General features: G+C 59.2%; 1 protein-coding gene across 2 annotated transcripts in view; it reads right to left on the reverse strand.

Moving 5' to 3' along the window:
• ZFAT (zinc finger and AT-hook domain containing) overlaps window positions 1-14,303 on the reverse strand; it is a 57,082-nt gene that overhangs the window by 3,656 nt on the left and 39,123 nt on the right. For both annotated transcript variants that reach the window (XM_070392384.1, XM_070392383.1), the window contains 7 exons: window positions 13,963-14,050; window positions 12,352-12,501; window positions 11,267-11,440; window positions 7,764-7,852; window positions 4,289-4,427; window positions 1,352-1,470; window positions 174-300 (listed from right to left, as the gene is read on the reverse strand). In XM_070392384.1, coding sequence (XP_070248485.1) covers window positions 174-300; window positions 1,352-1,470; window positions 4,289-4,427; window positions 7,764-7,852; window positions 11,267-11,440; window positions 12,352-12,501; window positions 13,963-14,050 — 886 coding nt within the window. The remainder of the gene's footprint in view (window positions 1-173; window positions 301-1,351; window positions 1,471-4,288; window positions 4,428-7,763; window positions 7,853-11,266; window positions 11,441-12,351; window positions 12,502-13,962; window positions 14,051-14,303) is intronic.

Here is a 14,303-nt window from a genome sequence, read left to right on the forward strand (position 1 = left end):
AGCATCCTCAGGGCGGGTGTCTGCCCCCCGGGGATCCGTCAGTGAGAGGCGGGGAGGTGGGTACTGTGTAAAGGGCAGGATGGGCACATGACCGCGGCAACAACGACATTAGTGACCTGACCACCTTCACACGCACCCCCAGGACCCCCCCTCACATGGAACACCCACGCTACCGCTCTCGGAGGTGTATCTCAGGTCCTGCAGCGCGGCCACGGCGGCCTGCGTGCCCTGGACGTCCTCTTCGGCCTCCGCGATGTGCAGGTACTGGGCGGCGGGCTCCTCGGGAGTCTCTGTCGCTGGCTGAGCAAACACATCACGTGACACCCGAGTGACCTTCTGGACAGCCCCCTGCCCCCCGAGTCCCGGGAGGAGGCAAGAAGACAAAGCCAGGGCACTCTGCAACCTCTCCCTGTTCCCCGAGGAGCCAGCTGCTCCAATAACAACCCCACTTCCCAGGGAGAAAACTTCCCTTTGCGGACACGGAGGCTCTAGCCCCGCTCCGGTGGGCAGCCCCCTGCTGACGCCCTTGCCCGGGAACAGCCGTGCAGATCAGATGGAGGTGCCGGGGACTCCTGTGCACGCTCCCCTGATGGCTCCTGTCTCTGCCCACGGCGCCAGCACCGCCTCTCAGCGCCCCCACACCAGCGCCTCCTGCCCGTGGCTGGCAGAGGAAGGGCACCACGGTGGGGGTGGCAGAGGGCAGGAGAGGGGGTGGCGGAGAGCAGGAGAGGGGGTGGCGGAGGGCAGGAGAGGGGGGTGGCGATCAGGTAATATGTACAAAGCCTGCAGCCCCGGTCCTGGCGCCGGGTCAGAGCTCAGTACGTCTTAGCTGTTCGTGCCTTTTTGTTTTTATACGACGGGCACGATAAACAAAGTGCACACAGAAGACGTATCTGTGCAAAGTGAGGGCTCATGAGTGAAGAAAGAGCTCCTGTGACGGAGCGAGCAGAATTTCCCACGCTAGACGGGAATGAAGACCTCCTCCTGGAGGGGATGCGGAGGCCCAGGGAACGCTGAGGGAAGCATCACTGTCAACAATAGCGAAGAACAAAAGGGAGGGCTTCGCACAAGATGGACAGGAGCCAGGCGTGCTCTGTAAGCACGGGTCAGCGACGGGTAGGCTGGGAAGAGCCCGGATCACTCTATTCCGGCCACGTCACTCAGGCGTTCCCGGCCCGGAGGAGGAGGAGGAGGAGGAGGAGGAGCAGCAGCTCACAGGCACGACCTCCCGGGCTCGCCCCGCGGCCAGGAGACAGGATGTGCAGAGGTGCCCAGGCTTCCCAGCCAGGAACCCGGTGCCTGGGACACATCCTCGAAGAAGGTCGGGCCGGCCCGGCCTCGGCAGCCTCACCTCCCATTTGGGCTCCCCTTCCGTCTCCACCAGCTTCAGGCCGTGCTTGCTCTTCAGGTGCCTGTTGAACTCCCAGCGGGTGCCGTAGACAAAGCTGCACACGGGGCACTTCAGGCCGCCTGCGCGGAGGGAGAGGCAGGCGGTCAGCGGCGGAGCCCCTCCTGCCCCCACGTGGGAGGAGGAGGGTGCTCATGTGCGATCCCAGCTCCCCGGGCGCCGAACGGGAGAGCCACGGGCATGCTTTGGGGGCAGAGGCTTCTAAGCATGATGTGTTTTCTCCACTCACTGAGTGACACTTGCAGAGCGCACTGGTCTGTCCGCCCCCATAGCCACGGGGTCCACAGCCGAGATTCAACCAGCCACGGGTTGAAAATATATGTTTTTAAAGATATGTTGTTGTTGATGTGCTAGGCAGTCAGACCTATGAGGGTTGTGTCTGCACAGATTCTTTTTGTCGTCACTATTCCCCAAACAACACCGCGTGTTCATTGCCTGAGACACTGTGAGTGACCGAGGTGACTTTACACTGAGGGCAGGGTCAGCAGGGCGAGGGCGGGGTTGGCAGAGCGAGAGCCACCGACGCCAACTCCTCCACCCCGAGCGCACCCCAGGAGAGGCGGCTCGGAGAGACGCTATTTCCTGATGGTCCGTGCTCTCCTCTTTTTAGGAGAAACCTAACGAGCTGCTTTTTCATGGCCAGAGGATAAGAAAGCTTTGTTATCGTCTGTTAACCATCTATTAAAATCCTATTTTCCTATTATTGCTTTTTAAAACTCTCCGAGGTGTGAGACTCGTCACCTTTTTCTCTTGGTGAAACTGATGCTAGTTCTATAAAGACAAGAACGAGGCAACGAACAAAAGCAAACCACCCAAGGCTACACTTAGGCGTTCACGTGAAATGAACGATTCCTGCCCTGGCCGCTCAGAAGCTCGGCCCTGGACTGAGGGGTCGAAGTTCCACTCCTGATCAAGGGCACATGCCACGGCTGCAAGTTCCATCCCTGGCCCTTGGTTGTGCAAATGTGGGAGGCAACCACTCAATGTGTCTCTCTCACATCTCTCTCCCCGCCCCCCTTCCACTCTCTTTAAAAACCAATGGGAAAAATATCCTCAGGTGAGGATTGACAGCAACAAAAAAGATTCCTTACAGAAAACTAATTGAGGGAGGAAAACATCCTTACATTTCGTTTAAATTAAAATTAATATAATAACGTCGCCACATTAATTAAAACTTCCACTTGGCCACAGTGATGTTAATTAAAGAACCAGCGGAAGTCTGTAATCTAGACCAAGGGTGTAACTCTGCCATGAGCCGACATCAGAGCTGAGAGAAATTAATTCCTCCCTCACTTCATGACATTACAGGCCAGGCACAGTAAGGTCAGGGGGGCAACTGGGTGACCCTCCCTGCAGGGCTGATGAGCAGCGCCCACCCTGAGAACGGCACTCCCCACACCACCATCTCCCCATCAGGCCCGATGACCAGGCAGAAGAACAGAATTCCAGGAGCAATTTTCAAAATCGAGCGTGGCATCCTTCGCTCTTTGGGGAACGCAATATATTCTGGAGGAGTTTCAGGCACTGAAGTCCGCGTGCTCCTTTGTGGTGGCTGATATGACTGGAAATTCAATGTCATTTTCAATAATCTATCTCCCGGGACGGCCTGGACTCCGGGCTGGGGAGTGGAGGCCGGAATGCACGCTGGCTCACTCGACCCGGAGCCACTGCCTGAACCTCCCGGGAGGGGAGTTTTCTCTCAGTCCCACAAACAGGCACTGCAGGCGGCAGAACGGCCCCACAGGCACTGGCATCCTTATCGCTGCAGCGGGAATGCCACCCTCTGTGGCAAGGGCTTCAGAGAGGGGATGCGGTTAAGGATCTGGAGAGGGGTGAGGACTCCAATGTAACCCCCAGGACCCCTGCAAGAAGGGAGGAGGAGGGGAGGCCCCAGCACTGGGACATGAGGCTGCTGGCCATCTCGGGCTCCGAAGGTGAAGGGAGGGGCTGACCCTAGAAGCTGGCAGAGGCCAGGAAATGGATTCCCACCAGAGCTGCTGCGTACAGACTCGCTGGCAAAGCTGACTTTCCCCAGGAGACCCGTCCTGGACTTCTGACCTCCGGGAAAGAGCGGCAGCTGGAATCCCACAGGCTGCACCCACTTTCAGCTGAATTCACAAAGCGCAGACATAAGTACAACGGTATTTCTCTGTACGGCAACAGCGTGTGCGCTAAACCCTCCCAAGTGGGAATACGTGACTAATTATTGAAAAAAGCAGCCAAAGGAACTCCAAACTTCTCAATGATGGGAGAGGCTCCATCCATCCCCTTAGTATAAATGTTCTGGATGGTTTTTCCTTTTCAGAATAAGCCATCTGAGGACTCGGCAAATATTTTGGGGTAACCTAAAGAAGCCCCCCTGTAACATGCTTGCCACAGCAGTCTCTGTCACTGCAATACAAGAAAAGCCTGGAACCCCCACAACGTTGAGCTGCAGGAGCAGGAGCGTGGATAAACGAGAGAGGCCCGGTGCCCGGGGCTGTGTCACGGAGAGCCTTAGAAATGACAATGAGGAAGACCAAAAGGCAGCGGCATGTCCATGCCAGTCAGTGTAAAATAGCGAGAGGAAGCCGTGACCGCCCGTGTATGCAAAGTGCGTGCTTGGACCCAGCGCAGAAGGCAGTGCAGACGAATGAGCTGGGGGGCAGAGGGGCTCTGTGGGTACATTATGACGGTTTCATTTCCCATTTCCATCGAGGCTGCTCTAACACGGCCAAGAAGGAACCCTGGTGAATAGTAACGAGGAGGAGGAGGGTGGCATGGCGACGATGAAGCATTAACAGCATGTTCAGGGGCCAGGATTAAGTGACCAGAGGTCGAGGCTCCGCGGAAACTCGGCCTGGCGGGGACTGCGCGGGCCCCGGGCCAGCACGCGCCTACCTTGCCGGACGAGCGCGTCGGCGGCCAGCTCCCCGGCGCCCACGTTGGCGTACTCCTCGTTGGGGTGCTTCCTGTTGTAGTGCCTCTTCAGGGAGCCCGAGATGTTGCAGGAGTAATGGCAGTGGGCGCAGCGGAAAGGCTGTGGGGATGAGGCGGACAGTTAGGGGAAGGTGAGCCCAGCCCAGATGGAGCCCCAAGGATGGGGAGCTCGACCACTGAGCCACCCCAGCCGGGCCCAGGCCAGGTCTTCACGGCCTTCCGCAAGCACAGAGCCGCCTCTGCTGTAAAACAAGGCCAGAGACTAATTAAACGACTGAGGGGAGTAAATGCTGTGAAACCATGGGGACCACAGGTTCGAAAGTGGCTGCACGGAGGCCATTCCCTCATCACCACAAACAGCAGTAAACTGATCGCGCTAATTGCTTCTCGCGCCGGAGCTTGGAGGACTCTTCCGCATCCTCCGATCATTGATTTTTTCAGTAATCACTTGTGCTGGCAAAAATGCAATATTTCTGAGACGATAGCGCGAGTTATTAGACAGACAGGATTTTAATTTAACATAAGTCGATCCAATTTCCTTTTTTTTTTCCCCAGAAGTGCTTTAAAAAATCTCACCCCCAAGGAAGCAGAAGGTGGCGTGAGGTTTTCAGCAGCGGCAGCTCAGTTCTGACAATTTAATAAACCGCCCGCCCTGCATGTCCTTCTTTCTCCTCGAACTACACGAGCTGCAGGGAGGAAGGGGAACTGTGACCTCAGATCCCTCACCTCCTACTCAGCTGAGAACCGAAAAGCAGACCGAACGCCAGCCCTCTCCTGCCCACGCTCCCCGCCCGGGGCTCAGTGACGCCCTGACCCGGGGACACGCTCCGGCTGCTGAGCTCGACCTCCGTGGGCATTTTGCTCAGGGGTTTCGCTTGAGTTTGATAACGAGACACGCGACTGTGGGCTCGTGTGCTCACAGCAGCGAGGGGAGTGGAGACGGGCCCACGGGCCCCCATGCGCGGCTGGGAGAGGCCCTTCTGGAGGGAGACCAGCTCCGTCTAACAGAGACAGGACAGAACCCAGAACACCACCTGCTCCTGAGCACGTGGCTTCTCAGTCGTTGGTGAAAAGACTTAGCTGAGCACATTCTACTCTGACAACGCAATGCATGGCTCACTGAGGACCGGCTGGTGTCACACACACATCCAACAGAAATGCCACGTCACAGTGTCTTCCGGACGACGGTCTGCCTGGTTTCCCTTTCGAGAGAACAAGCTCGCCTCCCCCACGAGGTTCCGGCCCCAGGAGAGAGGCCAGGCCCAGGCCGGGCCCGTGGGCAGAGGGAGGGCCAGAACATTTGTCTAACAGGCCAGGCCTGTTTCGGAGCGAAGTCCGCGGTAAGAAGCACGGTCAGCAGTACGTCTCCCTGAGCAGTTTCCAAAATGGACAGATTCAGAAAACTGCTGATTTCAGGCTGATTCTTTCGTTGTTGTTTTTTGCAGACTTGCACAGCCACACACCACATTTCTGACTTGCTTTCCAGTGCATTCTCTCCCACTCCTCCCGGTGCACTTGGAGCCTCACAGACCACAGACCAAGTGCACGCTGCCCAGCGCTGGGCCCTGGGACGCGTCTCAGCTCGAGGCAGAAAACGGCGGGAAGCAGGACGTGGAGGGAAAGACGGGTCGGGCCAGGCCCTCGTCCGGGGAGCGGGCTCTGAGAGCAGGGCAGGCCCGCAGCGCTGGGCGGCACCAGGCAGGAGACACTCACTCTGGGAGCAAAGAGAGTTTCTGAAGCGCTCCCTGCGGGAATGGGCCTGGCAGAGGCTCTGTGGTGAGCGACACATCCGTGTGGCCAGGCACGTCTCCCAGGGATGTCCCAGACAGGTGAGGGGGGGCGGTCCCACCCTCCAGCACACAGGCATGTCAGGCACCGCGTCTCACTAAGGCCCCTAAAGAGGACGGCACCGCCCAGACAGGACCACCTTCCAATGAGCAGAGAAAGGAAGCACAGGGTGGAGTGTGGGCAGAGCTAGCATCTGCGATGTGTGTGCCAGCCCTTTTGTGAGCACTGACTATGCGCCTTCTGTAGAGGGACAGGAGGCACTGCCGTGTCCCCGCATTGCAGGGAGGCTGGAGGCCACACAGGCAGCAGGGGGCAGGGCTGCAGGCAAGACAGAGCGACCACAGGGCCAGGATGTATGCAGTCAGCAAAGGAAGGGCTCACGCAAAGCTGCCCGCTGTTCCTTCTCCCAGTGACACAGCCCGGAGGGCCCCGCATCGCCCGCCTCCCGTGAGCCAGGCTGCGTGGAGAAGACCTCCCAGAGGGCAGGCCGAGCTCCTGGTGACGGGAGCCGCGTAGCCTCCTGCTGACAGTAGCAGCCTGCTGCCTCGGTGCGGGCGGGAGGGGGGCACGCGAGCATTTCCTGGGCACCCGCTCTGTGCAGGCACGTGCTAGGCATGGTCAGTGATCCCATGGGCGGGGGGTGAGTTGGGAACTGAGACGGGGCGGCTGAGGAGTGGGAGAGAGTGCTACCAGCTAGGATGAGGGCGGAGGGCGGGGACCCACTCATCCCGCGTTGTCAGTCCCGCCATCTGAGCCACGACCTGGGCTAGGGGAAGTAGAGGCCCCGCCCAGGATGGGGAGGGGCCAGGGGGGCTCTGGGGTTCTCCGACAGGCCCCTGCCCAGGACGGGGAGGGGCCAGGGGGGGTCTGGGGTTCTCCGACAGGCCCCTCTCACGCCCAGCGAGCACAGTCCCAGCAAACACCTCAGACGTCACTTCCCGTGCCCACGTCCATACAGCACCAGCAGCAGCAGCAGCAGCCATGCTAGGGGTCAGCTGCCAGGCGCCAGGCCCAATTCTTTATGAGGCAAATTCGCTGGAGTGGAGTTGTTGTCAATAAGCGAACCAGAAGCAAGGGCCACGTGAATACTAGCATCTGCATTAAAGGAGCGTCCACTAGAGGGACAGAAGGACAGGGCGGCCGCCCTCTCCCGGCCCCTGCGCGTGCTGGGCACTGGGGTGGGCACTCCCGGGCACCATCCCCAGCTCTGCAGCAGGCGGATGGGCATCCTCACATCTGTCGGGCAGGGGTTCACTAAGGAATCCAGGATCTGAGGGCGCATGTGCTTGCCCCCAATGCCCCATTCCTTCCTCCAAGTCCCTTGTGTCTGAGGCCAAGAGTGCGCCTCCTCCCCGTGTGCCCCCTCCTCCCCATGTGCCCCCTCCTCCCCGTGTGCCCCCCTCCTCCCCATGTGCCCCCTCCTCCTGTGCCCCCCTCCTCCCCGTGTGCCCCCTCCTCCCCGTGTGCCCCCTCCTGCACACGCCTCCTGGCCTCCGTGTGCCAAGGACAGAGGATGCCACCCTCCTGAACGGAGTCCGAGGCCCAGCTCCTTCCTCCGTGAGCCCTGGGGCCCGGAGGCCAAGGGCGCCCCTCCCTTCGGAAAGGCCGTGCGTTGCAGCTGGACCACCCGCGCTCCCGGGCGCCTTACCTTGAAGGAGGCGTGCTGCTCCATGTGCCGCAGCAGCTGGGGCTTCTGGGCCGCCGTGTAGTCACACACCGTGCACTTGAACTGCTTCCCTGGGGAGAAGGAAGGGCAGGTGAGAGGTGCCAGGCTCCCCGTCCTGCGTGTGCAGGCAGCGCCAGGCCCGAGCCCCGGGCACTGGAGGACGCCCGTCAGCGGGAGTCCAGGGTCTCAGGGGAACCGGCAGGGAGGGGCGCAGACACAAGGCGGCCGGGCCCGCCACGGGGGAGGGTGCTGGACGCCTGATAATGCTTCTTTGCAAGTCCCACCAGAATCCCTCTTACCTCCGCATGGGAGGGCGGCTGGACTGGGGGGCTCCATAGGCACTGGGCTGAGCCCCAAAGAGCTTTTAACTCATGACTAGAGACTCTTGCCTGAGCACGTGCCATAAAGGCGCCGTGTGCAGCCTTCACCCCCCACCCACCCGCTACAGGTGAGCAGAACCACGTACGAACTCGAGCGCACACCCCGTCTACGCTCTCTGAAGTCAGAGGGGGCGCTGCACAGCACGGCTTTTTTGCGGTGAATTCTTGCACGCTGTCGGCGTCCGTACAAAGGGCTTCATCGGGCCCTTCACAGACCGATGTCTCTCTGTGCCTGCTGACAGGCACACCTGTTTCAGGGAAGCCTCCCCCAGATGACCCAGCCCTCAGGAGGCCCGGGGATGAGTCCTCGGGGAAACAGGAATGAACAAACAGGGACAGGGCACGTGAAGGCGCCGATAACTGTGGAAAACTAGGCTCCCTCGCAGGTGGAGGACGGGGTGATGGCTGCATCCCTTTCCGCTGCATTAAAAGGTGCCGCGAAGATCCACTGAACAGCGAGCTCCTCTCCCGGGTTTTAAAACCTCGAATCCACAAGCATCAATTTCATGGGACTGGGAGACGAGACGGGGATCCCTGCCAGGTTTCCAGGCTGCGGTGTCCCAGCCCCTCCGCGCGGCATACTTACGTTGGTGCTGCTTCTTTCCACTCGTTTAATCAACAAAAATTCAATCCACAAAAGCCTCCTACACATAAGACACAGTTCTAGGCGCCGGGGATACAAAACAAATATAGGAAAAGTCCAAAACCCCTGGTCGCCGAGCTCCCAGTCCAGCGGGAGATGCAGAAAAACCGCAAGGAAGAGAAAGAGCAGGAGGCTGAGGAGGAACAGCAGGAGAGGGGAGGAGAGCAGGAGTGACTGGTGGAGGGCCCAGCGGCGGAGACAAAAGTGGTGAAGAAGGAAAGGGCAGCCCACGAGGGAAAGGTTAGCCAAGGAGGGACGCTAAGAAACACAGGGAGCCTAGCTGGTGTGGCTCAGTGGATAGAGCATCAGCCTGTGGGCTGAAAGGGCCCAGGTTCGATTCCAGCCAAGGGCACATGCCCGGGTTGCAGGCTCAATCCCCAATAGGGGGCATGCAGGAGGCAGCCAATCAATGATTCTCTCTCATCACTGATGTTTCTATCTCTCTCCCTCTCCCTTCCTCTCTAGAATCAATAAACTATATTTAAAAAAAAAAAAAAAAGAAACACAGGGAGCCTAGCTGGTTTGGGGGTCGGGGGATGATTCTGTAACACAGTCTCTAGGGAAGGTGTCCGGGAAAGGGACCCTGGGGCAGAGGCCTGAAGGTGGGAACAAGGTCTCCAGTAACATCGGGGAGAAGGTGCCGGCTCCCAGGGGAAAGCGACTGGCTCCGAGCCCAGCCAGGGAGAGCGCACCAGCAGCTCTGTCCCTGCACCGCCTCCCAGACACCCAGCACGAGGCTCAGAGGGGCCGAGAGAGGTCAAGCTCACGCCCCCCCTGCAGCGCACCAGAGAGAATTAGGTGGTCAGGAAGGCTTACTGTTCCCGCAGATGTGGAACTCATAAGCAGTCGCGTGACGTATTGCCCCATTACTCAGGATACGGCTGCTTCGCTATCACTGTATTTTTATTGTTTTGATTATGGGTTTTCCCCAGCCTCTGCTCACGTGGGAACAGCTCTGGCTCCGGCTTTTCTCCGCCTCAGGCAATCCCTGGTCCTTAATCTGACAAATCCCAGCTAAGCATTCAGTCTTTCCCACTGACTCCCTGAAGCCCAGCCCAGTTCCTGCCCAGGATCCCACGAAAGCTCCCACGGTGGGAGGGGTCCCCAGAATGTCCTTAAAGGTCGGACCATGGCAACCTCACCTCTAGTTCTGGAATAAAAGATCTTTATTGCAATCACTTGGATATTTATCATAAACTCCTACTCTTACATGTAATTACACTAAGTAACAACACATTTACAAACATAGCTTGTTAGCCTTATTACACAGAGTATTCACAAGTCCCTCACAGAACATAAAGGAAAACAAAAAATATTAAAGGCCTTTTAGGTTCAGTTGCCTGTCTTCCTACAATTTGCCTTCCTTGCTCTATCCAGCCCCTCAGGATGACCTTCCTGGCCACTGTGACCGAGGCCCACCGCCCTCCCGCCCACCAGGACTCACACTGCCTCCCAGCGCCCCCTCTCCTCCCATCACTGCGCCTGCCCTGTCCACGGCGCACACCCTCCTCCCATCACTGCGCCCGCCCTGTCCACGGCGCACTCTCCTCCCATCACTGCGCCTGCCCTGTCCACGGCGCACGCTCTCCTCCCATCACTGCGCCCGCCCTGTCCACGGCACACGCTCTCCTCCCATCACTGCGCCCGCCCTGTCCACGGCGCACTCTCCTCCCATCACTGCGCCCGCCCTGTCCACGGCGCACTCTCCTCCCATCACTGCGCCCGCCCTGTCCACGGCGCACTCTCCTCCCATCACTGCGCCTGCCCTGTCCACGGCGCACGCTCTCCTCCCATCACTGCGCCCGCCCTGTCCACGGCACACGCTCTCCTCCCATCACTGCGCCTGCCCTGTCCACGGCGCGCTCTCCTCCCACTGGCAATCGCCTCCCAGAAGGCAGGCACTGCTCCTCATCGACCTTGTGCCCCAGAACCTACCTCACGGCCGGCATAGTCAGAACTCAGTCCATGGCTCTTAACGAACGAATGAAATTAGAAATCCACGTCACACTTTACTAAGGTCAGATCTGCCCGACAGAGTCTGTGCTTCAGTCCACGTTGCGGACTGAACGTGAATACCGGGCGGGGCTTGGATGAAAAGTGCCCCCAGTGGGAACACCAGGCGGGGTGATCAGGGGCGCCCCCAGCTTCGCAGGCTCGGGGGGATGGAGGGCTGAGAGGGTTGCAGCTGCAGAGCCAAAGGCCAAGGCCTCTGGGGATGTCCCATTTCCAGAACCCTTCCACGCTCTCCCACACTGTCCACACGCACGCACACACGTGGCATACACACACACAAGCCCTGGTGGTGTCAGGCGCGGCTCTAGCACTGACTGACATGGGGCCGCGGCTGCTGCCTCTCAGAACATAAATTCCACAAGACGTGCCCTCACCTGCCCGACTCCCACAGTTGCTGCTGGACCCGGGGTGCCAGCCTCAGGCCACACGGGAGGGAGGCACGTACTCACCGTCCGCAGTGTGAAGGAGCTTGTGGCTTTTCAGCGTCCCCTTGGACTTGAACTTCTTGCCGCACATGTCACAGAGGTGGGTCTTCTCCGTGCTGTGGCGATTCATGTGCGCCTTGAGGTTGCTCTTGCTGCGCGTCGCGTACTCGCACAGAGAGCACTTGAAGGGCTTCACGCCTGCCGGGGAGACAGAACATCCATGCCCACACGTGTACGTCTCCGTGTGTGTGTGCCCACCCCACCCTGAACAAAGCGCAGGGCTTCCCCTAAACACGCCGCACACTTTCCACGCCCGCTCTTCCCGGCTGCGCCCCCGACTGGGCTGCCCTCCCCTCCTGAGCCTCCAGGCCTCCCCTCCGCACCTCCTCCTCCTCCTCAAGCACATGTCCCGCGTCCCGGCCTCTGTGCCCAAGCCCTGCAGCTCTCAGCCCGCTGTGCTGCTCAGGCCACTGCAGGGCGCTGTCCACACATCTCTCCCCACAGCCCTGAGCAGCTCCTCCACCAGATGCTCTTCAGATCCACCTCCAATGCCTTAAACTGAACAAAATTAAACAACCAAGGGCCTTGGTAAAAAACCAATGGGACCCGGCCGGCGTGGCTCAGGGGTTGAGCATCGACCTGTGAACCTGGAGGTCACGGTTGGATTCCCGGTCAGGCTCAATCCCCTGTGGGGAGTGTGCAGGAGGCAGCTGATCAATGATTCTCTCTCATCATTGATGTTTCTCTCTCTCTCCATCCCCCTTCCTCTCTGAAATCAATAAATATATACTAAATACTAAATATTTGGTACTGCTGTGGCTGAGGCGCACCCTTGTGGGCACCGGAGGTACTGCTGTGCCTGAGGCGCACCCTTGCTGCCTAGAGCAGGGCATCCTGCGATGTCTTTAAGGAGAGCTATGAAGACCTGCACATGGCTCACCCCCGCAACTGCAACTAAATACGTAACTGGGCCCTGGTCGAAGGGATGGATGGGCATGCTTCTGAGTGTGCGAGAGGAGTTCTAACGGCAGGAGACCCGAAGACATGGCTGCCTCCAGGCTCCTCCCAATGGAAGCGTGCAGGCGCCACGCTGCACGGCGGGAACTCACCTTCGTGAGCCCAAATGTGCCGCTGCAGGTCGGAGCCGTTCTTCATGAAGTAGAAGTCGCAGTACGGGCACTTCATGGCCCTCTTGCCGATCAGCCCCTTCAGCTGAACCCTCCGGCCCAGCACCTCGGAGATGGTGCTCATGGAGACCTCTGCAAGAAAGGCGGGCGGTCATCGCAGCAGCCGGGACCCTCGCGGGGGCTCCTGAGCCCATGGGTCAGGCCCACAGCACAGAGGAGGCCGACAGGGGCGTGCCTTGGGGGTCACGAGAGGAGCTTTGCCTAAACCGTTACCCCAGAACCTAATCAGGTCTCAAATCCAAATATGCACGTGCATGACATCGGATAAATGTGACACTGTCCAGGAAACGCGACCGGTTCCCCCAACAAAACCATGTCATGGGGGAACAGGCAGCGGGGGCGGGTGTCCTGTGAGACACGACACTTCAGTGACTTGCGCCTGAAGCAGAAGGCGTGGGTCTTGCGTAAAGGACAACCACCTGTGTCACTGGGGGAACGGGGAGGGGCCTGACACGCGGTGGGAGAGGGATGCGTGTGACCCCGCTTGTTTCAATGCTGGCCCGGCGGTGATGTTGACAGGATCCTCATTAGAGACGCCTTGAAAGCTGTTTGTGGGGAAATGACATGCTGTCTGGGATATACTTTCAAAGAATGTTCCAGGGAAAAACAAAGCGTGGGGGCTGACACAGAAAACAGGTGTGACAACTGAGGACGCAGCTGTGGGTACCTGGGAGCCCTCCCTGAGGACCAGGGGCCGCGGGGACAGTACCGATGACTAGAGCACAAGGAGTGTGAGTGTGATGGGGGCATACAGGGCGGGGGCGGGGGGCGCTGCCCCACACCTGGGCCACCAAGCCTCCCCCAGAGGGGCTTTGAGAGGAACCTAGAAACAGGAACTGCCTGGCGGGTGCGGGTCAGTGGCAACTGAGCATCAACCAGTGAGCCAGGAGGTCACTGTTCAGTTCCCAGTCAGGGCTCAATCCCCAGTAGGGGGCGTGCAGGAGGCAGCCAATAGATGTTTCTCTCTCATCAATGTTTCTCTCTCTATCCCTCTCCCTTCCTCTCTCTCTAAAATAAATAAAAGCATATTTTTAAAAAATAAAAAGTAAACAGGAGTTAATCGGACAGATTGGAGATGAATCCCAGGCAGAGAGGACGGAGTGACAGATATGAAGGCCCAGGCCTCACCTTCCCGCATCTGAGTGGCGTGGAACTGACCAAAGGTGACGGTCACTCCAGCTCACGGAGGCACCTGGGCCTGGGAGGAAGCCCACACCCCACAGGCCACCACGCTGGGCAGGCCTGGCTCCAGGGTGGCATCTTCTCAGGGGCACCCAAGGGGACCCACGTCAAGGCATTCGAAGTTCATGTTGGAGAGGGGGAGGGGCTCATGTGACCGCGGGGAGATAAGAGGATAAATGAGGCAAATAATGATATAAGCTCCGGCTCTAGACAGAGAGGACGGTCTCCCTCCGGTTCACGCCTCTCGTCCTCCCTCTTTGCTCCCTGTGGTGCAGCCGATGGGTATCGCTGTTCTGAAATGAGTGTGAGCATTTTCCTATCGATCTCCCCCTCCAAGCTGCACAGCCTTACCCGGGTGGTTCGTCTTGATGTGCGACTTTATCAACCGATCTTCTGAAAAAGACTTCTCACACACAGGACAAGAATAACTCCTTTTGTCCTTAACAGAAAGAGAGCGCAATCAATTGACGGTCTGGTTTCACCCGGCTCTGTGGAAAGGTCGCTGCCCCCACCGCTGCCGCTCCCACCGTGAAAGCTAGATGCGCAGTGCACCTGTCCGGGGACGTGCGTGCAGCCTGCACCTGCCCCGCAAGGCCTGCACCTGCCCCGCACGGCCTGCACCTGCCCCGCACGGCCTGCACCTGCCCTGCGAGGCCTGCACCTGCCCCACATCTGCCCGCACAGCTGGCCAG

This window comes from Myotis yumanensis, unplaced genomic scaffold (genome assembly GCF_028538775.1).
Source record: "Myotis yumanensis isolate MYYU_CA2020_CCGP unplaced genomic scaffold, mMyoYum1.0.hap1 SCAF_15, whole genome shotgun sequence".
Lineage (NCBI taxonomy): Eukaryota > Metazoa > Chordata > Mammalia > Chiroptera > Vespertilionidae > Myotis > Myotis yumanensis.